Raw genomic sequence first — 24353 nt, 5'->3', positions numbered from 1 at the left:
GATTTGACATTGAAAATATAATTCAAACTTTTCAAATAATTATTCCAAGTGAGAAATTTAACTAATGGTGCAAGAGCTAGAGGGCTAATCCCTGATCCTGGGCTAAATTCTGTTACATACTTCATCCCTCTGTGTATCAAATGAGGTGTCAAGAGCCTGCTATTCCCCACTGGTGTGTCATAACTTTACAAAAATCCACTGTATACAACTGCTACAAAATCTCATCTATTTCCTAATAAAAAGCTATTCCTTAAAGAGCTGTAAGCAAAAATATTGTTGCAAAGAGAAAGAATGAAATATTTGAATATCCAAAGGCCCGCACGCTTAGCTGAAGGTTATTCTGATTTTACAGAACACTAGTTTATTCTCTTCTTAATGTACTTTCAGATGTTAAAGGCCACTTTCAGAAGGTGTTACTCCCACCTTGGGAGTAACAAGGTGTTTTGGAAAATAAAAGCACATCCAAAGGAAAAATAATCAACCTGCACATTTTTTTAGCTTAAAGAATGAAATATGTTTATGAAAAATGTGTTCAAATTATATTTCGCTAGCAGATCCCTCAAAAAGCTTAGCTACTTCAGAGGAACCAGAAAATGCACCTTTTCCACTCTGGCTGAATTTCCCTTTTCACAGAAAGCCATGATGATTTGGCATCATGAGACATTCATTGGCAAAGGTGGGAGAGAATCTATGCCTCACAATGTAGTTTAGGCTACAGCTATTTTGCAGCTTCATTACCAGTTTATGGCAAAGCATAGAATCTCTCCCACTCAGTTCTCTCTCTCTGTGGATTACTGGAAGTACACATATATTTACAGTTAGGCATGATGAAACATACACTTAAAATCTGCTAAAAGTTGTGTCTGTTTGCCTCTGGTCCAAAGTAACTGGTATGACAGCAACAGCCTGCTGCTGACACCTTATCCTGTGCTTTCTTTGGTTTATAACATCTGTGTAGCTACCTGTGTATTTCCCTAAGAAATCCACTACATAAGGAAAATCTTTAGGCTGTGGCTTGATAAGTTTCTATAGCCTCTATGCATCAACAGATGCATCATGAAAGGCCTGCAGCAGCATGTCCTTATGCATGGCGTTAGGAGTAGAAAACAACTGCTTGGCTCAGATATGGCTATCTGTGTAAAGAAAGAGACTGTGTCTGATCCAGATCAGCTGCAGTCAGAAAACTGAAGTGTAAATGAAGCACTGTCAGAAAGAGCATGTTATCATCTTACATACATGCACACAAATCTTACAAATCTGTAAGATATACTACAAATGCTACAGTAAAATTGTCCTGTTACCTGTAACTAAACAAGATTTTATGCTTGGCTGCTCTCTGGAGTACCCACTTCACATCTTCAAGTGTTAAATTAAGTGGCTGAATTAAGAATCTAAGATACCTCCCCACACATTCAGCAGAGCATCCAGACTGCTCTGATCAACCTCTAGAAGTGGGCAGTACATTGCCTGTATAGAGGCCACAAGCTCTAAATTTGATGACTAAAGTAAATGGTACAGTATACACTAACACATATGTTTATAGATACACAGATAATTAGTTAAATTCTAAAGTCCTGCCAGCAGAAGGGCTAGATAGTTCAACTGATGTGTACTTGAGCAGTTCCATGACATGAAGATAAAAGGTGAGAATCTGATTTGCCAAATTATATGTGGCCTTCTGGGACCTTCAAAATCTGAAAGTCTCTTTTGGCTGGCTCTGCAGCAGGTTACCTGATACTGCAGGAAGGCTGGCTCAGTGCATAAAATCACGAAAAGCTGGAGAAATGTAAAGCTGTTCAGGAAGGACAAGAACAGAAGAGAGCTCACCTATAGTAAATATATTTTCCCTCATGTGTACAGTACAATTTTCCTTACCTTATGTTTCTAATTTCCCCTGAAGCTAGTGGTATTGGCTAAATACTTGACCCAGTTTTAATCAGTCATCACTTGGTCATACTTTCCTGGAGTAAATTAAACTTTTGTTTCAAGAAGGAAGGGCCACAGTAAGTTCACAGCCATTCCAGTATCATTTGATTCTGCCTTCGGTTACATAGGATTATGAAGAATCCTCACTGTTCCCACTGCTATTCTGGGGGCAGCTGTCCAGCCCAAGTACATGGACTCCTTTCCTCATTCCCATCACTATTTCAGCAGAGCGCTGACTCAGACTTTATGCCTCGTATCTTTGACTTTGGAGGCTGGATTCCAAAATTAATTTTGATCTGACTTCAAACTTTCCTTGCAGGCTCAGAGAAAAGTGAAGACGATGTCTAAGGATGCAGGAGAACACCATTCCATTCATGATTGGCATCAGAGTACAAATTCAGTGGGCAAGAAGCTTTGCTCTCAAAATCTAGATTCTATTCTAATTTTATAATAACAGCTGGTAAAAAATATGTGAAATAAATAATTTACAATTCAAATAGTAATACATCTACAATATATTAGAAATATAGTTTAAAAATTACTTTACTTCGTATTTTTAATTAGTATAAAGTTTAATTTTATGCTTTGTAAATAAATGGTAGCTTTACTTGTTACCTCTGTCTCAGCAGAAAGAAACAAAAGTTCCTAAGTAGCTAAATAACATTGGGAAATTAAAATATATTTTATTTTGCTTTTTTTTGGTAATAGAAAAATAGCCTTTAAAAATACATTGTTAAACATATGGGCTTGTACTAAAGTAGAATTGTATTTTATATACAGTAAGGCAGTATATCAAATAGTGTCCTGCTATTTTCTTCATGCTTGGTTTGATTGTACTAGGATATGAATGGGATGCAAAGTTTTCTGTCACACTGAAAGAAAGCAAAAATATATTTAGAAGAATTTGTTATTTTACTGTAATTAGTTGAATATATTCTCTTTTATATATGATTTTTCATATATAAGAGCTCCTTTTTCTTAAGGATTGAGAAAAAATATAAAGAAAACTTTATCTAGTGTCAGAATGCATTCAGAAAAAAATACATTGTAGATCGGAATGTTAATGTGTAATGATTTATCGGATTTAGGAACTGCTCAGATCACTGTGGTATACTGACTGACCCATAACAATTTTCATATTTGTTGAATCTGCAATATTCCGTCAGGTTTAATCAACTAATATATCTGCAAAGCTGAATAATTAGTTTACAATGTATTTTTCATGGCATATAACATCCATTTCCTCATTTCCCTGTGTCAGAAACATGTGTTAATAATCCAAGGTTTACTTCCATGATTATTACCTCAATCCACAGTTTATTTTATTCTCTGTATAATACACATAGGAGGCTAGGCGTTTTTAAGGAACTATTTGCTATCTGGTTTTGTTTTACTGTACATAACTACTAACAAATTCAGTATGTAAATCACAGAGTTGTCAGCTAGAAAAAGGTGTAAGCTACAACTCTGATGCAGCAGCATAATCGTAAACCACAAATCTTAGCATTATTATACTGATTGTATTTGACTCATTCTGTAGCATTACCAGATGAAGAGTGATCAAACTTTTAGTTATTTAAAGGAGGGCATAAAGGAAGATGGGTCCATGTACTCTGATCCACTGGTCTCTCTTTTGCACTCGCTTGGAGCTGTCAGACAGTAGCTCATATTTTTCTCAGCTTGAACTTGCTGAAAGTTCTGAGACATTTCCTTTGCAGGTTCTTGAGACACAGATGTGTGCTGGATGCATGAATCTGGCATTAATACTAGAATATTATGGTCCACGACTGTTGAGACCTTGGTATATTCTTTGCTGGTTCCTGGAACAGTGTATTTTTCAGTCTTTCCACCATTTTCTTTATGTTTCAGTAATACTGCTGGCTCTTCATCTTGTCTGACTTTGTGAACTTCTTCTACATAATCCATTAGTTTAGGATTCAAAAAAAAGGTAACTTGTCATTAGGTATGTTTTGTTTGACCTGCACCGTGGTTTGGTCAGTTTTGGAATGCAAATTCTCCATCGCTCTTTGCTTTTCCATGTTGTTATGGACAGTTTCAGTGAATATTGTGACTGATGCTTTTCTTCATTTCCCACCAAAACTGGTGCAATGTTCACATTTGTGGTACTCCATGTTATCTTATGTGCATCTACAGTACTGTGGTAGGCAAACATAGGAGGCTGATTATTAGGTAACTGAGCTGCAGGCCATGTGGACAATTTTGTACTCTCACTGTTAAAAAGGAGTGTTTTCCATTCTGAGGCTATACACCGAGTTTCCCAGCTCCTTTTTCCTCCTTTATTTTCTTGAACATCTCTTACATCTTGTGTTTGAAGTGTTGATGGAAGGGCACGGGACTCCCTGCACTTCTCAGAAAGCAGAGAAGGGCTATCACAGCTCCCTCGTCCTGAGTCACTCTTTTTCCTTGGGCATCATTTTTGCATTTTTACTGGAATGACCATTGTCATGGCTTGGCATGAATTACTGATCCTCACTGTCCTCTACCTCCAGATATTCTATCAGTAGTTCCTCACAGTCTGATGTTGGAGGGAAACCATGGCAACCAAGAGCACTCAATAATTCTTCAGATTTTCCTGTCTAAGGGTATAATAAATAAGATATATTTTTTCACTGTTAACCTTAGGGTTTATCTGATTGGAACAATCTACATATTTAATATGCAAATACTTTAACAGTTATATCACTAGACCTAAACTGAATTTCTACTGCTGCAGAAAATAGTGGAAGAACAGCAGAACATTTCTTGAGTTCCCTAGTGGGGAGACACAATCCCAGAATTCATGTTTCTAAAATGGGAGGACTAGGGAGCTTCTGGCAGGTAAGGGTCTCATGAGTTTAGCAAGAAGGAAATGGAGGACAATGATAGACCAGCCATGTCCTGTCTCCTCAGCATGGCAAGAGACTGTGGAGAGCAACTTCTGTAAGAAGTACTAGGAAGATCACACAGGAATTGGCTCTTGTGGTGTCCCAGGGAACAGCTTTGATTACGAACCCTGTTCTCAAATGCCCTCCTACTACTAGTACAAGGCAAGACTGTCTCACACATACCTTCCACATGATCAACCTGAAAGTGTTGCTTATTTTTAGCATTGATTAAATTAATTGAAGCTGGTTTATACTTTATTATGGTAATTGTTTTTGCTAGTATATAATTTGGAAAAGTAAGTAATGATGAATTCTTTTGTTGTTATCAGTGGTATTCACCTCTAACAGATGTGTATCTATGCCTTTTATCTTCGGTCCCAGAACGGGTGGTAGGATAAAGGCTATCATTCTGAAAAAAACAGAACAAACACAGAAGGTATAAGTACAGGCCCTATCTCTCTATTTGTTCTCCCATTTTCTCGGAATGTGACTGACATTTTAAACACTTCTCCCATATCAGATACCTCCCTGTTGGACCTCTGTTTCCTGTCTACCTCTCAAGCCAGGTAATTTATAAATCCAGTTATAGTTCATAAGTTATCCTTAGATGTACTTATAAGAAAGAGAACAGTACAAAAGCTATTCAACTGGAAAAGTAACAATGATAATGTCCTTTTACTGTCCTTTGTCCCTTAACCTCCAGTTCTCTGATATCACTGTAACTTCATCACTGGCCAAGAAACAGCTATGTGGGGCACAGTTCAGGAGGACTAGTGGGCCTGTATGTACATACTTGACTTTCAGCTGACTACTACTAAACAGGATTTATGATGAATGACTTCTGACGACTTTTCCAACAACATCCATTTAGTGAGCCTGCAGACTCTCATTTTGTTAGACCAATGCAGGATGTGATGGGTCTCCCCTGTGTACAGACTTCTGGGTACCGGGCAGCAGAACAGTTCAGCATGGATTTTCCACGATCGGGCTTGGGCTTGCACTCCCTGTCAAGGGCAATGATGGGGTCAGTAAGAGGTGGAGCTAGCAGCTTTCCTGGCTACCACCGCATAGCCCCCAAAATGCCTGTGGTGACCTCTGTCAGGAGCTCCCAGCTGCAAGATAACTCATCCGGCTCCCAGCTGATCATAAATGGGACCACTTCTTTTGAAAATGGGCATCCGTCACAACCTGGTCCACCACAGCTGACGAGGGCATCTGCAGATGTCCTTTCAAAGTGCAAGAAGGCCTTATCTGAGCACAATATCTTGGTTGTAGAAGGTGCCCGCAAGTATGCATGCAAGATCTGCTGCAAGACGTTTTTGACCTTGACAGACTGCAAGAAACACATCCATGTGCACACAGGAGAAAAGCCTTACGCCTGCCTGAAGTGTGGCAAGCGGTTCAGCCAGTCCAGCCACCTGTATAAACACTCCAAAACAACCTGCCTGAGATGGCAGAGCAGCAATCTGCCTAGCACTTTGCTTTAAGCTTCTCCACCCTGGGCCTGAAGGAGAATGCCAGTGCAGACATCTAGCTCCCTGTAGCACTGCAGGAACATGAACACTATTTTCTTCAAGGCTGCAGGCTCAGAGGCTGCTCTTGTTGGTCAGTGAACATTTATGTGTGATTGTGCCACACACACAAAAGTCTTGGTTCTGTCAATTGGGGATATTACTTTACCTACCTCACAGGGGTGTTGTGAGGCTTAAACAGCTGTAAGCAAAGAACTGGGAGATCCTCAGAAGTCGCACTGTATATGTGTGAAGTGTTACTATGATGTACGTTCAGGCCTTGGTCTGATGGGGATACAATCCCTAAAGCTAAGCAGTTCCTTTGCAGGGCAGAGGGGTGAGAGCGTAGTTATCTCATGAAGTAGCACGTTTCAAGAATGAGAAACAGTTTCTATCTTTCCTCTAATCAGCCAGTATTTTTTGCAAGACTTGTACAAAAGTGATAATCTTTGTGACACCTTTCTCTTTCAGATTTGACTGAAATTAGCCAGTGAATTAATACATTTGGGGAACTGACATACAGGTGGGCAGAAAGACAACCTCATAATATAACCTTGTTTCCTTTAGGAAATTAGGCTAAAACTAAAAGGCATGTCTTCTACAGAAGCAGGGATACTCCAAATGATGTTTGCTGAATACTTACATGGCTAACCAGGATGGTCAGATCTAACAGAGACATGTCTTTACCAACTGACAATTTAGCCTGGTTTCCCTAAAGAACAGAAATACCCCTTTATCAGTTGTGAATTTAAAGTCAAATACCTGTAACTTATAGTTTATAAGAGAACACAAAACCTATAGGAAATTAAATCAAATGTTAGAAGCCTATTTTGAAAAGTTTGCTGAGATTTTCAACTCCATACAATTGCAAAATTGGTGACTTACCTGTACCCTTTCAAAACCATTGTCCAGCTCATGATTAAACATATAAGAGATGACAAGACACCCACGATGATCCACACAATCATATCTTTTAGTCTAAAGTCTAGGAAACAAACAGAATTATTTAAGGACACACATTTGGCATATGCATAGTCAGCATGCAAAAAAAGTCTCAAATTACTTTTATTTTAAAAATTGGTCTAAACTGCTGTCACGACCCAAACTGGGCTACCCAGAGAGGATCGTGGAGGTTCTATGACTCCCTTGGGCTAAATTGAGGTGAAACGACACCAAACGACCGATTAAACACTTTATTGATAGCAAACACCAACCTGAACTTGGAAAGCATAACAGTAGGCAACCCAAACCAGGAAAGCACAACGACAGGCAACGTGGGTTCTAATTCAAATACTTATAAGAGGAAAGGAAAAGAAGAATAAAAGAAAACAAGAGAGAGAGAGAACACCACCCTTGGATCCTGCGATGTCGATGGTAAACGTGGCAGTCCTCTGGTGGTGGGCACGCTGCTCTTGGAGTGCAGGGCCTCTGGCTGCGCCAGCAGCACCAGCACCGGGCGGGACAGGCAGGTTCGGAGCAGCAGGCGCAGCAGCAGCAGCAGCAGCAGCAGCAGCAGCAGCAGCAGCAGCAGCAGCAGCAGCAGCAGCAGCAGCAGCAGCAGCAGCAGCAGCAGCAGCAGCAGCAGCAGCAGCAGCAGCAGCAGCAGCAGCAGCAGCACAGAGTCCTCCGGTGGTGGGGGCACGCACATGGCTCCTCGAAGTTGTGTCTTTTATAGGATAGTCCCCACCTCTAGTCTCACCCCCCTTGAGGCTTGTTCCAGAATGTTCTTCATCTTCTGCACAGGCGCCGCTGGGGGGGGGGGGGTTGTGAGGGGTCTTTTCGGGTGGTCGTGAGCCCCTTCCTCAAATGAACTCTGCATGACCTTCAGCCATCAGAAGGCAGAACTGCACATCCTCTGACAGGCCTCCCATCACACCCAGCTCCCTGCCAGTGGCTTCTCACCTGTGGTGCTATGAAGACCCCAATTTATCACTATGGAGACCTTAACTTGTCTCTTTGCAGACCTTAACTTGCCTCACCACAATGTTTGAGACATTAACTCTTTCAGTCTCTCACAACTGCCAAATTTGGTATTGAATCTAGAGGCCTTTACTAGCATAGATTTATCTCAATAATCATTGTAATATCTGATAATAAATATACTTTTTATTAATGGCACTGTGCAGGAAATAAACTCTCTTGGAAAAATGATATAAAAATGTATGAAGAGGTAAATTTTGTCACAGCCAGTTATAGAAATCGGGTTCAAATCCACTTATGCCAATACTGTAGTCATTTCATTATCAAATACATATCATATAATTAATTAAATGGTGGGTTAAATGATCTAGGACTAGATATTTTTAAGGATTTCTGTTGTAACATGACACTTTTTACATTGAGGTGTAAAAATGGGCTTAAGCTGCGCCAGGGGAGGTTTACATTGGATATTAGGAAAAATTTATTCACGGAAAGGGTAGTCAAGCATTGGAACAGGCTGCCCAGAGAGGTGGTGGAGTCCCCATCCCTGGAAGTGTTCAAAAAACGGGTAGATGTGGCACTTCGGGACATGGTTTAGTCTAGTCTACCCTTGATTGGTTTAGAGTGGACTTGGTAGTGTAGGTTAATGGTTGGACTGGATGATCTTAAAGGTCTTTTCCAACCTAAACGATTCTACGATTCTATGATTTCAAATTCGTTCCAGATAAAGAGTAATGAAGAGCTGTTACTGTCTGAAGGCAGTCACTCTTTGTTGTCTATGTAGCAGTTTTAATGCAGTTACCAGTATTCTTTTTATTAAAACCTACCATCATAAGAACAAATGAGGAAATAAACAGAAAGGACATGGTTTAAATAAGTAAGGAAATTGATTCACCTTCTTAACTCTGAAAAGTAATGAAGGGGAAAGCTAACTGAGTATGGTGTAGGGAGGCTGAGAATTCAGTTACCTTAGCAATGATGTTCTTACCTGTCCTAGGGAAACTATGGGATGTAAATCTGCATGGGTGCCACAAACAACTAACAAAAGTATTACATGAACTTCCATGTAATAACAATTACTGAAGGTGATACAAAAATTTGCGGATACTATTCTTCAAAGTCCGAACCTCTCCGTAAGAGGAAACTGAGTATTCAGAAAGTTCCCGAAATAAAACTCAATAGCAACAAAGTTACTATTAAGCAGGCATTCTTTATTGCAGCGCTGGGTAGCACTGGGGACCGTTCCACCATGAGTGCTCCAACGATTTGGCAAACTTCCAGAGATTTTATACTATAAAGTTATACATATTCATAGGATTTATAAGAATTCATCTACATAAACATGAGATCATTATTATATGCAAATGTGTCCTGGTTTCGGCTGGGATAGAGTTAATTTTCTTCCTAGTAGCAGGCATAGTGCTGTGTTTTGGATTTAGTAGGAGAAGAATGTTGATAACACACTGATGTTTTTAGTTGCTGCTCAGTACTGCTTATGCTAGTCAAGGACTTTTCAGCTTCCCATGCTCTGCCAGGTGCACAAGAAGCTGGGAGGGGGCACAGCCAGAATAGTTGATCCAAACTGACCAAAGGGCTATTCCATACCATATGACGTCATGCTCAGTATAGAAACTGGTTGGGGTTGGCTGGGGGGAGCAGCAATCGCTGCTCGGGAGCTGTCTGGGTATCGGTCGGTGGGTGGTGAGCAATTGCATTGTGCATCACTTGCTTTGTATTATTATTACTATTATTATTATATTGTTATTATTATCATTACTATTTTACTTTATTTCAGTTATTAAACTGTTCTTATCTCAACCCAGGAGTGTTTCTCACTCTTACTCCTCCGATTCTCTCCCCCATCCCATCGGGGTAGGGGGAGTGAGTGAGCGGCTGCGTGGTGCTTAGTTGCTGGCTGGGGCTAAACCACAGCAAAATGTCCAATCCGCATGCATAGTCGCCCTCTTTGGAGGTCTTCGGGGGTCCTCTGGTGGTCTCCAATAGTCTTCTTCACTTGTCTGCTAGTTGAACTTTTGGGCTTCCTTTGTCCATTTATGGTCATTGAATTAGCTCATCAGTCCTTTGGCCTTGGAATGCTATGAAACCAGTTCCTTGAGTGCTTATCTGGGCATGGGGGTCCTGAGTCTATGTTATCAGTGTTTTACACAGGAAGCCTAACGAGCTTGCTCAGGGTCTGTTTTCAGTCATGCTAGACAAGGAGTCACATTCTTCGAAATATGTGTCTCAGCAGATAACTAAAACTATGAGTCAGGTATTGTCAGAGGTTTAGCCCTTTCAAAGGGATGCCTGGCCACTCACCATTAGGGATCTGAATATACTTTTCTGAGCTCCATTCACTCCATGATCCATGGTGGTCTGGTTTGCAGTGAATCTGTACGACATACTTCTTTCCTGGATTTAAACCAAACATTTTATATTGTGTTTGCTGTCCAACAAAAATAGCCTGGAAATTAAATAAAAATCATAAAATGCATATAAAATTAAGACATTTTTCTATGAAAATCACAGCTAGGTTTAAGTCTTGATAACCAAGTTGGGAATATAGAACGAATCTGGATAGATTCCTAATAATTGTTATGCAGACATGGAATAACAGTACATTTATTTTATTTCTATAGTTCAGCTTTCTAACATAATGCAATGGGAATGAGATCTGGCCCTGGTATACTGTGCAAATTAAACTAAAAAAACCACATCATGAGCATATGGCAAATAGGGAGGAACTGTGGTAATGGTGGGAACTGCAATGGTGAGAGGAGGAGAAGGAGGCAAGAAACAGAGATGGAGAAAGAAAATGCAGAGAGAAAAGAAGGAATGTGGAGTTGGTGGAACTGCACAGGGTAGTAAAAAGTGGATCTTGCAATGGCCAGGGGGCTGAGAAAAGCAGTGGCAGGGGGAAGGAAGGAGGAGATACAGAGATGGCTGGGAAGTATTGCAGCAGACAAGAAGGGGATGCAGCCAAATACCAATAGCTGGAGTCTTTAATTTGTCACCCAGTTGTTTGAGTTGCAGATCTGGGGTACAGAAAATTATTATTATTATGTGGCCATGACAACTATCACCTAATGGCTATTTGTACAAATTTAAATGATTTTATATAATGTCACTGAGCTTTCTGTTACCTAAGAAGTGCTTGTGGTTAAGAACAAATTATCACAAAAGAAACCTGACTAAATGAGAACTAACAATTTAAACTGTAATGCCAATATAATTAATATATAATGGCCACAATTAAAAATAAGTACTTTATCACCTGCTAACACACAACAGCATCTGAGATACCAGTCTTTTCAGTAGGAAACCATAGATCACACAAGCACTGCTCTTGAAAAAGGATGAACTATGCAGCATGCCTGCTTCATTACATTCAGGCATGGGACCTAGCTGACAAAATCTAACTGATCATAAAACATCATCTAGCAAAAACTTGTAACATCCTTACCTCCCATTCCTCTCCTTCTTCAGGCTTTAGTCTCAACTCATATTCAAGGGTAAGCCATCCAGATCTGACATCAGCCAGCGGGGGTGGAGACCATGTCAAGACCAGATATGGTTTTCTATTTATTGGTTTTTTTAATTCTAGGGCTACATTCACAGGAGGATCTGGCTGCACTGTTAAAATAAGGGAACTGACAATAAGAGTCTAAATGATTTTTCCTTGCATCTTAGGAGGAAATATAAAAAGGTGTGAGTGATGAGTTGCCACCTCCATTGTGTCTAGTAACTTAGAACTGGTGCTGGAATACAGAGATCAAGAATTTCCTGATGAAGTAAGCCTGGATTTATGAATTTGAAGAAAATGAAGAACACTAAATATGTTGAGTTCATATTGAGATTTGCCTTAATCATTTGTCACCAGAAATAATTTTTTCTTACATTACTGTTTATTGTTGCTCTTCTCTACAGCTATGTTTCAAAGTTAACATCTTTAATGCTGTGTTATGAAAGTTGTGTTTTACCATCATTTTATCAAAGTTGGCATATACATTTAGGAATGCTGAAAACACAGATTTAGCTGATAAAACTCCCCCCCCATCTTTTACACTCAGAAAACACAACAGCATAATCCCTGCATGCATGTGTAGGGATATTTAAAAATTAAAAAAAAACCAACATTAATATTAAAGCCCTGTCTATACTTAAAAAATAAACCAAAATGAAATGCAGGCTTCCACCACAGTCAGGCGTGCAGCTACCTCACGTCAGAAGTAGAGCTTCTGCATATCATGCATGTATTCTACCACTGTCTGATGCAAAGCTTCATCAAGTAAGTAGTCAGGGCATGGAGGCAAAATGTAAAGCCTTTTCTCTGGGAGCCTTTTTCCAGTTGCCAGGCTCCTGGCAGCCACATCCTTGATAACAAAATGGTTATTGGTGATAATGTGCCATTCCCTTAGAAAAACCTAAACACTTGTCCACAGTCACTCTGTGGAAAAAGTCTGAGAAAAGAGATTATCAGTACACTGTTATAAAAAGCACTGATTCAGCTTCTCTTGGGTCTGGAAACTACTTTTAGGTAACCAAATTTAAGTATTAGTTAAAAGATCAATTTGATTTCAGTTGCTGATAGAGTGGAAAAGGATTTTAGCTGGATGGTGTTTCTTAGGGCTTGACTGAAAGAAATATGGAAACCCAATAAATGGTTATCTGAATGCAGTTTTAAAGCTTTTAGCATTTTTAGGCTTCCTTTGAAAATAAAATGCTGAAGGGATGAATATTGATAAGATCTTATTTGTTCTTACATGTTTTTAACTTGGATATAATACTATATATGAGAAGAGCTGGAATTAAACTTCTTGTGTCAAAACCCATAATTTTGAATTATTTGGTTCCACAGAAAATACTTTTTATTTCTTACCTATGTAAGTCACATCCACATAATGAGGATCAGAGATGTTACTTCCCATTTCATTAGTTGCCCTCACAGTAATATTGTATATGGTCCAGAAAGAGGTGTGTTTTTTATCGAAGTAGCATGAGTTGGGGCCCGCAGTTCTGTAATCTGGACATTCATAAACTTGTTCTTCTCTGAAATGAAAGAATCACAGTGATTAGGTTAGGCTGGATCATTTTTCATGCCTGGCAATGTGAAGAAAATCAGAAAACTGCTTTCAGGCTAAAGAGTCATTGGACAATTCCAGAGACTGTAGTAAGCATTTTCCCCCCAAAATAAAGACTACAAAGCCTGAAGAGTTCAGGCTGCTCTAGATGCAGCAGTGGGCTAGCAGAGTGCAGCTCTTACTTTTCTGAATGCCATTGTCCACTGCATAGCCCTTACAGGTTCCAGAGAGCCAGTGGAAGTGATTGCTCAAGTCTTCTAACCCATCTATTAAAAACTGAGTATTTTGAATGTTCATTTCACATTAATTCTGCGTATTATATTAATATGCTTTCAGAATCTATTTTGGTCTTACATCACCTGTTCCTCAAAAAAACCCTAATTTGTACCTGTCCTCCAAATCCATTCCCATGCTTCCCAAAGTGAGCATGGATAGGAGAGAAAGTTGATGGTGAGTACGTAGTACTTGTTTCCAGGTTCCTCTGAGATGCAGAATAACAAGAGAAAGGTGTGGATGTGGGACTCACACTCTGCCCTGGCTGGCTGGACCAGTATCTGTCTTTTTCCACTAAGACCTGGCTCTCAGCTGACAAGTACAGAGTTCAGCATTCAGTTAGGTCAGTGCAAGGCTGAGAAGTGCTGGGTGAACCAAAAATAGTTCACAGGACCCAAACAAAGTATTGACTACTCCTCTAAAATGAATGTTTGGCACTAAACCTCCACTTGGGAGGTTTGGACTGGATATTAGGAAAAATTTCTTCACGGAAAGGGTGGTCAAGCATTGGAACAGGCTGCCCAGAGAGGTGGTGGAGTCACCATCCCTGGAGGTGGTCAAAAAACGGGTAGACGTGGCACTTTGGGACATGGTTTAGTGGGCATGGTGGTGTTGGGTTGATGGTTGGACTGATGATCTTAGAGGTCTTTTCCAATCTTAATGATTCCTAGTTTTTACTTTCATTAAAAATAATCCAGCCACCAAGCCAGGAAACATGAAATTATGACTCTACCCTTAATTGGTTTAGTGGTGGACTTGGTAATGTTAGGTTAATGGTTGGACTGGATGATCTTAAAGGTCTTTTCCAACCTAAATGATTCTATGATTCTATGATCTACCTTCCAGGACTGAGATTACTGCAGAAGCCATGAGGCATTCATGGCCTATAAACACCTGTGCAAAATAAGCATTATCAGAAGATGAAAATTTTAATATCTGGTCATCTTGGAAAGCTTTATTTCTGGGGCTGTGTGGCCAAGGAGCTGTGCATTTGTTTTGCAAGCACTATTATGCAGTTGCTGTGCCATGGCAACTTTCAAGGCAGTCTACCCATGCTACAAGAATTCACAGAAATTTGAAAAACCTGACATTATAAAGAGATCCTCTTTCAACCTTAAATATGTTGCTGCTAGTGCTATTCCAGAATATGTCACTTGCACAAAAGCATGTGCTATGGAAAATGACATCTCCTAAATGCAAAACCAATCAGGCTTGATTTTCCAGGTCCTTCTGATAAAACACTGAATAATTATACACAGCTTATTACCCTTCTTTGCTGTAAAGCAAAGTGTAGTTAGTAGGATGCCCTCCATCTGAACCAGGTTTCCACCAACAAGTAAATGTTTCCTTTTCTGGAGAACGGCATTTTATTATTGTAGGCTTTTCAGGAGGTGACTCTCCTGCAAGAGATAAAGAAATGAACTAATGCATTAGGTCAACCCTGAATTTATAAAACAATGTCAAGCAGAGCACAGGAAAATACTTTTTTTCTACAAGGAAAGAAAGTTTTGCTTCATATTAGCATAGGAAAGGAAGGATGGTTCAGTGATTAGGGCAGCAGCCTGTTACTTTGACCTGGATTCAAAATCCTTTTCCACTGCACCTATGCTGAGGAATTATGTTTTAGTTCCCCTGTCTGTGGCTCTTCTCTGCCCCCAAATGTGATAAGGGGTGCTCAAATACTGTCATAGCAGGTTCTGTAAAATGATTTAAAATACACTCTGCTATTCAATCTAATTTCTACATAAACCAGTTTCTTCAAAAATGTGTTTTAAGATTGTGCTGGTTTTGGCTGGAATAGAGTTAATTTTCTTCATAGTAGCTAGTATGGGGCTATGTTTTGGATTTGTGCTGGAAACAGTGCTGATAATACAGGGATGTTTTCGTTACTGCTGAGCAGTGCTTACACAGAGTCAAGGCCTTTTCTGCTTCTCACCCCACCCCACCAGCAAGTAGGCTGAGGGTGCACAAGAAGTTGGGAGGGGACGCAGTTGGGACAGCTGACCCCAACTGACCAAAGGGATATTCCATACCATATGACATCATGCTCAGCATATAAAGCTGGGGGAAGAAGGAAGGGGGGACGTTGGGAGTTATGGTGTTTGCCTTCCCAAGTACCCATTATGTGTGATGGAGCCCTGCTTTCCTGGAGATGGCTGAACACCTGCCTGCCAATGGGAAGTAGTGAATGAATTCCTTGTTTTGCTTTGCTTGCGCACACAGCTTTTGCTTTACTTATTAAACTGTCTTTATCTCAACCCATGAGTTTTCTCACTTTTACTCTTCTGATTCTCTCCTGCATCCCACCGTGGGGGAGTGAGCAAGCAGCTGTGTTGCCGACTGGGGTTAAACCATGACAAAGATGCTTCTGAGTATTTAAAAAATATGCTGTCATTTGTTTTGGCTTTCACAGGAAAAAAATTAAGAACGTAAGTGTTTGCCCATTTGTTTATGCCATTGCCAGCAATTCTTTTCTGAAGTATCTATGCTGAGCTGACTCCTAAGATACAAAGAAGCAGCTCTCATATTTCCTTCTACAGTGACATTATGCTCAGTACTCAGGCTACTTCCCTGATTTTTGCCAAGCAATTTATAATTATTTGGATTCTTGATGATGTTGTTATAGACTCAGGCAAAGCACTTAGAATAGGGCAGAGGAAAATGCTTAAATTTTGAATAGGATGATGCTAGTCAAAACACGATTTGATTGAAACTTTTGCAGTTATGTATTTGTGGCAAAATATGGTCTTACCACATTAATAATATATATATTTTCTACTATTTAGAGTAGCAACATTGATTTTCCAAATTTCTAATTGCCTAAGGCAGATCTGAAAATGGGACATTTAAAAATATTTTTCTATTAACAGTACTTCAGCAATTTCCATGTCACATAATGAATAATACAAATAGTGACACCATGTCACATAATGAATAATACAAATAGTGACAGAAGAAGAATTGAGACAACCTGTCTAAAGTGTCTGACAACAAGATATGAAGTCATGCATATTTAATGTGTCCACTCAAACCCAACAGAACACAGTTTATTTCCATGTGATAGTAGCTGCAGTGTTATGCTCTGTTAGATATGGCAATGCTTTCAGTCCAGTTACTAATGAACAAATGAATGACTCTTACACAAGTACCACTACCTGGTATCTTTAGTTACAGACGAAATCAACGTGATTTTTAAAAAGAGGGACAGAAGCAAAAAATTATGTAGGCACACCTGTATCAGAAGTGACTTTCTAGTAAATCCCAGCCTGTTTGTCATAGCCAGTTTCAGCAGAGGCCAAGGCCAAGGTGGATCAAAAAGACTAAATACACAATTACACACAAAATAAGGTAAGATGAACTAAGCTGTTCCTCCAGCACTATGAAATATCTGTGTGAGGAACTGGGTTTTCAGGGCTGCCATTTAGGCACCTTTCACAACACTGAACTGGCTATAATTTAAACACAATTAACAGAACAGCAATCATCCACTCACCAATGGGGATCTGAATGCATCTTTCGGAGCTCCATTCACTCCATTCTCCAAGGTCTAACATGCAACGGACCTGAACCACATACTTTACCCCAGCATGTAACCTAATCACTTTGTATTGTGTCTGCACTCCAACAGATATTGTCTGGAAAAGAAAATGGAATGGAAAAATAATAAAGAATTGGGCCATTTTAAAAAGTAAACTATAAAGGAGTATGCTTGTGTCACTGACTTTTGAAAGGCAAGGGTTTCAGTCAGGTATTTTATAAGATGTTAATTACAAAGAAGCAAAGGTAGTGACTGACAACACAAAAACTCACTTCATTGACACTGAGATTCTGGTACTTGAGAATATATAGTTAATTGTAGACTTCTTATAAGTTAGTACTCCATCAGATCCGCAATGCAAGGAACACTATAGGTAGTCCAACTCACAGATAAACCCTCTGTGTAACGCTTCTTAGTGGCTAGTTTTAGTGATCATTATTAAGTGCCTTACTCAGGCCCTTTGAATGTCTCTTCAGAAGTCTTTCAAGACACATAGCTTTCTCCATTGACAAGGCAACAATAATTTAGGTAGCCTTGAGGCCATCTGACTATGACTTTAAGAATGACATTTTATCCTGGTATCTCAGCTGTGGGAGTACTGTGGCTCACTCGTAGCAATATGGCAACAGCTGGGAATGTCAATGTAAATAGTGTGCGTGAGTAGGACACCCCAAACTTTCTGAGAGACGGGTTGCCCCCAACTGATCATGTTGAAGAGGACGATGATTCCAGTCTAATTAAATAGTAATTAGGGAATGACTGAGAGACTTCTGAAACAAAAAAGGTCAGCTTGAAAAGCAGTATTAAAGCGTGAAAATTTGTAATAGTAGGTGTATATACACACACACACTGGAAACAGCAGTAGCTGAAGTTTAGTTTGATGCTATCAGAAGCTGCTCTGCTAGCATCATGACCTCTGCCTGGGCCAGACAGAGCAGCCTCCCTCTCTGATGCTGTGAGTAGCTGCGCTCCAGACAGTGTGGGCTGCAGCAGGCAGGGACTTACACCTGGGTGTATGCATGTGACTGTGGGTGCTTTTGCATTGGTCTGTGGCTTAGTAGACTGTAGGAAGGGGCATGGGTTCACATTAAGTTAAAGCATCCATGTCCCCTGCAGAAGGGGCTATAAACAGGGGATTTTGTACTCCTTGGAGAGTGGGGTGTGTTTGTAACTTACCCTTCCTGGGAGAGGGGAGTTTATGTATATAGCATGTTTCTGGGACTAGTTATAGGAATGTGTTTATAAATTTGTAGGTGTCTATTAACATTTTAAAGTGCCTAGTATTGTGATTTATCTGTTATATTGTTGATACTGACCTTGACTGCATAGTTAACTGATTGCTTATCAATTGCATCTTAATGAATTGATAAACTGCTTTGATCCTGATTTGGTTTAAGCTATGTGAACTGAACAGTCTCTTACTGTGATGCTTGGGAACAGAAACATTGATGAAAATTATAACTTTTTTTTTTTTTTTTTTTAGTATATGACATGAGGACAATTATACAAATACCTCAAATTTCACTGTCTCTACAAACCAATACAGTATTTCTCTTTCTTTAATCAGATTTGGTTACATTAATTTTGCTATCCTTATAGAAGCTAAAAAGTTTATAATATCAGTTAAATTCAGACAAGAGAACTCACTGAAAAGAGCATTTATACAATAAATATATTTTTCCATTACCTCCCACTCTTCCTTTTTCTCATATTTTAGTTGTAGCTCATAGTGATATACATGGGAATTAGAGCTGACATCAGCTAATGGAGGTGGAGACCATTTTGCCCAAAGATACATTATACTAGCAGATGTTTTTGTTTCTAGAAAGAGGTTCACAGGAGAATCTGGCTGAACTGTATAAATGAAAAATTTGCCATTAATGATTTAATTTTCTCTCAGAAAAGGTACCTCCGTTATGGTTTTGTATTTAATCACATTAATTTCAGATCATTCAGCACTTCTGTAAGGGAATAGTACAATAGCCTTTTTTCCTTTCTCCCTAATAATGTTTAACTGGCTACTGATTTACCACATTATCATCAAATCTTAGACTTTACTCTGAATTTGTCAGGCTAAGGAAATACAAATCATAATTTCATTAGGCCACTCTTGCAAAATGAAAATGCCAGATATTCGATAGCTAAAAAGACTAAGTACGTTCATCATTACAATATGTAGAGTATGTGTATGCAGAAAGCAGAATGGAGTTAGGAATATGAAATACTACAAAAAAACCCCACAGAGTGCTTAGGCAGTTATTTTTACCCCCCCAAGACTGCAATGCCAGTAGCCAGAAATATGTTTACTTTTGCAAATTTAGTCAGGTACATTTCAGGTAGCTTGACCTAATTTGAAAGTTTTATAATCTGCAGTGCTAGGAACCTATAAGCTGTCATTGAGTATAATTGAAATACTGGAGATAACTAGAAACTGGAGCCAATTTTTCAGCCAAAATTAAAATGGTAATAAAATATGTAGTTAATTTATAAGTAAAATGCAGTTTTCACATAAATTACAGATGCATATCTTAGATATCATCTCTAGATAAACATTCCTCCACAGCAAGTTTCACATCATGAGGAAAAAAATCTTTCACCACTACTTGTTCTGGGTGTAAAAATCACATATGTCTCCTAGCTTTTTTTCCATTTCATTCTTCCCTTTTTACCTATGGAGGTCACATCCACATACTGAGGATCTGAGCTGTTACTTCCAATCTCATTCATTGCCATTACAGTGATATTATATGTTGTCCAGGGATTAGTGTGTTTTTTATCAAAGTAGCAGGAACTGGGACCAGATGTTTGGTAGTCTGGACATTCATAGATTTTTTCTTCACTGAAATAAAATAATTTTAAAAGTTAAAAGTTTAGGAAATGAAGCAAAGCAGATAATTTTCTAGTAATGGCCTAAGTTCAGCAAATAAATTTAAAATGTTTAACTTTAAACCTATATATAAACCCACCTCTGGGAAACATTTCAGTGACTGTCAAATGCTATTACCATAAATGCTTCATTGCTATTTTTACTGCAGTTGTTCAGGATGAATGCTTTAATCCCCTTTTTTTATACATAGGAATATGTTGACAAAAGAATGGAAAGAGAAATTTCCAGAGACAGCACAAGGGAATTTTAAAAAAATGTTTAAAAGCAAGTTAAAAGGCAAATAAACACATTCACTTTGACTAAAGAAGAAAAGTTGCTAAATGTCTTCTTTACATATTTTCACTGGAAAGTAACCTGATGGGCCCTATTGCTCACCACCCGCCGACCGATACCCAGACAGTTCCCGAGCAGCGATCACTGCTCCCCGGCCAACCCCCCCCCAGTTTATATACTGAGCATGACGTCATATGGTATGGAATAGCCCTTTGGTCAGTTTAGATCAACTATTCTGGCTGTGCCCCCTCCCAGTTTCTTGTGCACCTGGCAGAGCATTGGAAGCTGAAAAGTCCTTGACTAGCATAAGCAGTACTTAGCAACAACTAAAAACATCAGTGTGTTATCAACATTCTTCTCCTACTAAATCCAAAACACAGCACTATGCCTGCTACTAGGAAGAAAATTAACTCTATTCCAGCCGAAACCAGGACAGTATAATCACCACCGCTCAAACACAAAACCCATGGGATCACGCATTATTAAGATATACTGGAAGTATAGGAACATCGAGGGAAAGGGCAGGTTTAAATCTTTCTAGTTTGGTTGTGCACGGAAATGAGATATACTTAAGAAATGGAGGTGGGACAGGAAAAATTTTGTTTCCCTACTCTGAGGCACTCCAGGTGAAGAAATTAAATAGGATGCCAAGTAATCAATGAATCTACCCATTGGAAACCGACAGAAATGACTGTTTATAATGCTGACTCCACTTGGACTAGGAAAGATGAAATTTTGCAATTATGGCAACCTAGATTGCTGGTATAACTTCACCTTTGTGCAACCTGTTTTTGTGATTTGCGGATGGGTCCACCATAGAGTGGGACTGATGATTAAATTTAAGATTGACATGCGCAAAATATGGAATTTGTGTATGACGGGGTGGCCGTAGGTTAATACTTATACAGGTTCTAATGAACTTGCACCTGACACTTACCCCGCTAAATCTCTAAATTTATCTGTAGTAGTACTACATAATAACATTACCTTTCATAGACAAGAGTGGATTGTAATAAATGAAGATGAGGATCAACAGATTCCATCTTTAAAGGGAACAATAGGAGACATCATTTCAGTAGGATGATGAATTGAAAACCACACTGAGTGCAAGACAGTTTCACGCATTATTGTGGACTATGCTGGAGAAAAACATGGACACGGTCCTGATAACACACATATCTGCCCTTTTGGACACAAATGTTGGTATAATTTTACTGTATCCCAATTCAACAATCATAATGTGCCTTTGGGCAAACTCCAAATTTCATTCCAGTTAGTTCTTCTCCTACTAAATCCAAAACACAGCACTATGCCTGCTACTAGGAAGAAAATTAACTCTATCCCAGCTGAAACCAGGACACACCCCTAAGCAGGACTGTTCTGGGCTGTGATAGGTATGACTTAAAATGCTCATAAAAAGTTTTATGCTGAGATTGAAACATCTGGATTTTCATAAAATAGATGCTCTACAGATCTGCTCACTACAGATAAGGGAAGCATCATCTCTCTCAGATAATTTCTGAGTGTGGTAACTTCATTAAAAGCTGCATCTTTCCTGATCAATTAATAACAAATAATTTAGAGTTTATTTAATTTAAGCAGGGAAGTCTGAGGCTTTACCTTATCTCTTGTGAACCTCACTGGATTTATTCAAAGAAATTTAATCTCTGAGCCTCCCTGCTTACTTGGTTCTGTTCTGAGGCCTCTTTTTTTCAGGAAGAAAGGGCAGTTATACGAAGCAGCACAGGTTAAGCAAAGTTGCTAAACATATACACATTTTATTCTTAAACAGGATGAAGGAGTCACAGACTTTACCAAAACAGTAACTTTTGAGATGCAATACCCACACCTGATTTTACTCCATTTTGTGAACCATGAGGTTGACTACAAATCCAAAAAGGGAAGGAAGAAAAGACTGTCTATAGATTTTTCTCCACATGGGGGTTTGCTGTACACCGTAATGGAAAAGCTCCTCAGCAAGGCCCTGAGGGCACCACCAGCCCTCACTGCCCCTGCCCAGACTCCCCAGGGCCTCCCCCCACCCTGCCTGTGGCCCACGTCCCCATTTCAGCCCGCCACAGCAAGGCTGGTCTCCAGCTCCCTGCAGCCCTGCCCTGCTTGGCCATGGGCCTCGGCCTTGGCCTGTCCCCATCCCCAAGGAGGTGCCCAATGCCTGGGGCTGGGGTGCTCCCAGCCTGCCCTGCTCCCTGGCTGGGGCAGTGGGACGGGCCCTGGGTGGAGGCCCTGCCCTGCCACCCTGGGGGAGCCCCCACAGCCCCTGGGGAGTCCCTGGCCCTCATGGTACCCTGATGCTCCTCTCCTCAGAGAAGCACGCCATTCAGATAAAAGCTGTGTGCCTCCTGGTAAGATGGACAAACTACATCTTTCCCAGTATGCATTTAGATCAGGGGGATTTTAGCTCAGATGAGTTTCAGTAGGAACAGGCTGAAGGTTTGGGACTGGTAGTATTAATGTTTTCTTCCAACAAGGGAAAGCCATTCATCTCATGTAGCCCTTGGTGGCTATCTGAGGTTTAACATGGATTCATAAAAAAGGCTTTATAAATGATTGTTATCATTCTCTCATTCTGTCATAATCATCACCTGATCACTTACAGAATACTTATGCACAGCTTGTTACCTGTCCTTGCTGTAGAACAGGGTGTAATTGGTAGGAAGTCCTCCATCTGAACCAGGCTTCCACCAACAAGAAAAGGTTTCCTTTTCTAGAGAACGACATCTTATTATCTTAGGTTTTCCAGGGTATGATTGACCTAGAGAAGTGCAGAAATCCAGCTAGTTATATTAGAGTTGTACAATGTTTTTTGTTGTTGTTGAATGATAAATTCACCAAGGAATGTTTTTTTGAGGAAAATAAAATTATTTGAAACTATGGACTGAATTTGGCAAATAAATCTGCCTGGAAAAAGGGTCAAAACTTTCAGAAAAGTAAATATATTTTACCTCAAACTTCTAAAATAGCTACTAATATTTTTTTACTTTCATTTTTACCTCAACTTAAAAAATGTACAGCTATCTCCAAATTAAATTAAAAAACTTGGAAGTAAATGTATGACTTTTTGTTTTTTTCCTAAAATATCCAAATTTTTTATCTTCAGATCATCTTAAAATTAAATTTCACCTTCAGCTTTGCAACAGAACCAAAATTCCACTATTTGCACATATTTGGGGTAAATTATAGGTAAGACAATTTATAAAAAGAAGGAATCAATGGGCTGAATGGAGTATTTTGTGTATTGGCAACCTGAACGTATCATTAATTATTTGAATATTACCTAATAATCCCATTTAAGAATATTTCCTATTAAGACTACTTGTCATTAACTTCTAACAAGAACATAGACCATAAATTTACATACATTTTGACATGAAAAGCATGTGGCTTTTCAACCTAAGCTGAGCTTTATTTCATTAAAGTTCCATACCATATCTCTAATAGTGTTACTATTCATATGATGCTAATTCCCAAGAAAGTGACAAGGATGGAGTGAGTGCAGGGATGGAGTGAGTGCCTTTCATCATCACCACCACATAACCATTAAATTAATACTATAAAAAGAAAAGAGGACTCAAGCCATTTTCAAAATCTCCATACAAAACTTTAAAAGAAAGTAATTTAAATATGTACAGGCTCCAGTGATGGTCAGGATAGATCAGGTAAAGCCTCAGACTTTTCTAAAGAAAGTGTTTTCTAAAGAAAAACAAGTGTTTCAGGAAGTGTTGTACTTACTAGTCAGACCCACTGCAGTCAGAGCAAGTAACAAAATAATTTGAACTGATGATATCAATTTCTGCTTCATGATGTCTGCTTCTCCTCAGAGGGTATATCAGATCAAGGGCTCACTGAAAAATACGCCATCATGCAACAGTCAATAAAAATGCTTAACATGTAATACATATCACTTGGCTTGATCAAAGTCCTTTTTGAATTGCAGCTATTTGATTCTTATTTCTCAAAAAGGTGCAGCAATAGCTACATTTCCACTTCAGAAGTAGAAAACCTGAATCAGAAAGTAGTAAGTAGGTCTTTCTGAAGGTC

The 24353-nt window shown here is 39.3% G+C and overlaps 1 protein-coding gene across 1 annotated transcript; it reads right to left on the bottom strand.

Moving 5' to 3' along the window:
• Positions 1-3498: 3498 nt before the first annotated feature.
• On the bottom strand, positions 3499-24114 carry LOC142596465 (prolactin receptor-like). Its single transcript, XM_075725584.1, is given in 15 exon segments — positions 3499-3870; positions 3873-3985; positions 3988-4340; positions 4342-4523; positions 5151-5220; positions 7208-7307; positions 10562-10706; positions 11706-11875; positions 13122-13291; positions 14864-14996; positions 17090-17231; positions 18822-18988; positions 19804-19973; positions 22935-23067; positions 24045-24114. Coding segments are annotated over 15 exon segments (2490 nt in total).
• Between the last annotated feature and the right edge of the window lie 239 nt (positions 24115-24353).

The sequence above is a fragment of the Pelecanus crispus genome, chromosome W (genome assembly GCF_030463565.1).
Source record: "Pelecanus crispus isolate bPelCri1 chromosome W, bPelCri1.pri, whole genome shotgun sequence".
NCBI lineage: Eukaryota > Metazoa > Chordata > Aves > Pelecaniformes > Pelecanidae > Pelecanus > Pelecanus crispus.
Note: the sequence above shows the minus strand (reverse complement) of the source record. Positions and strands in the feature narration are given on the sequence as shown.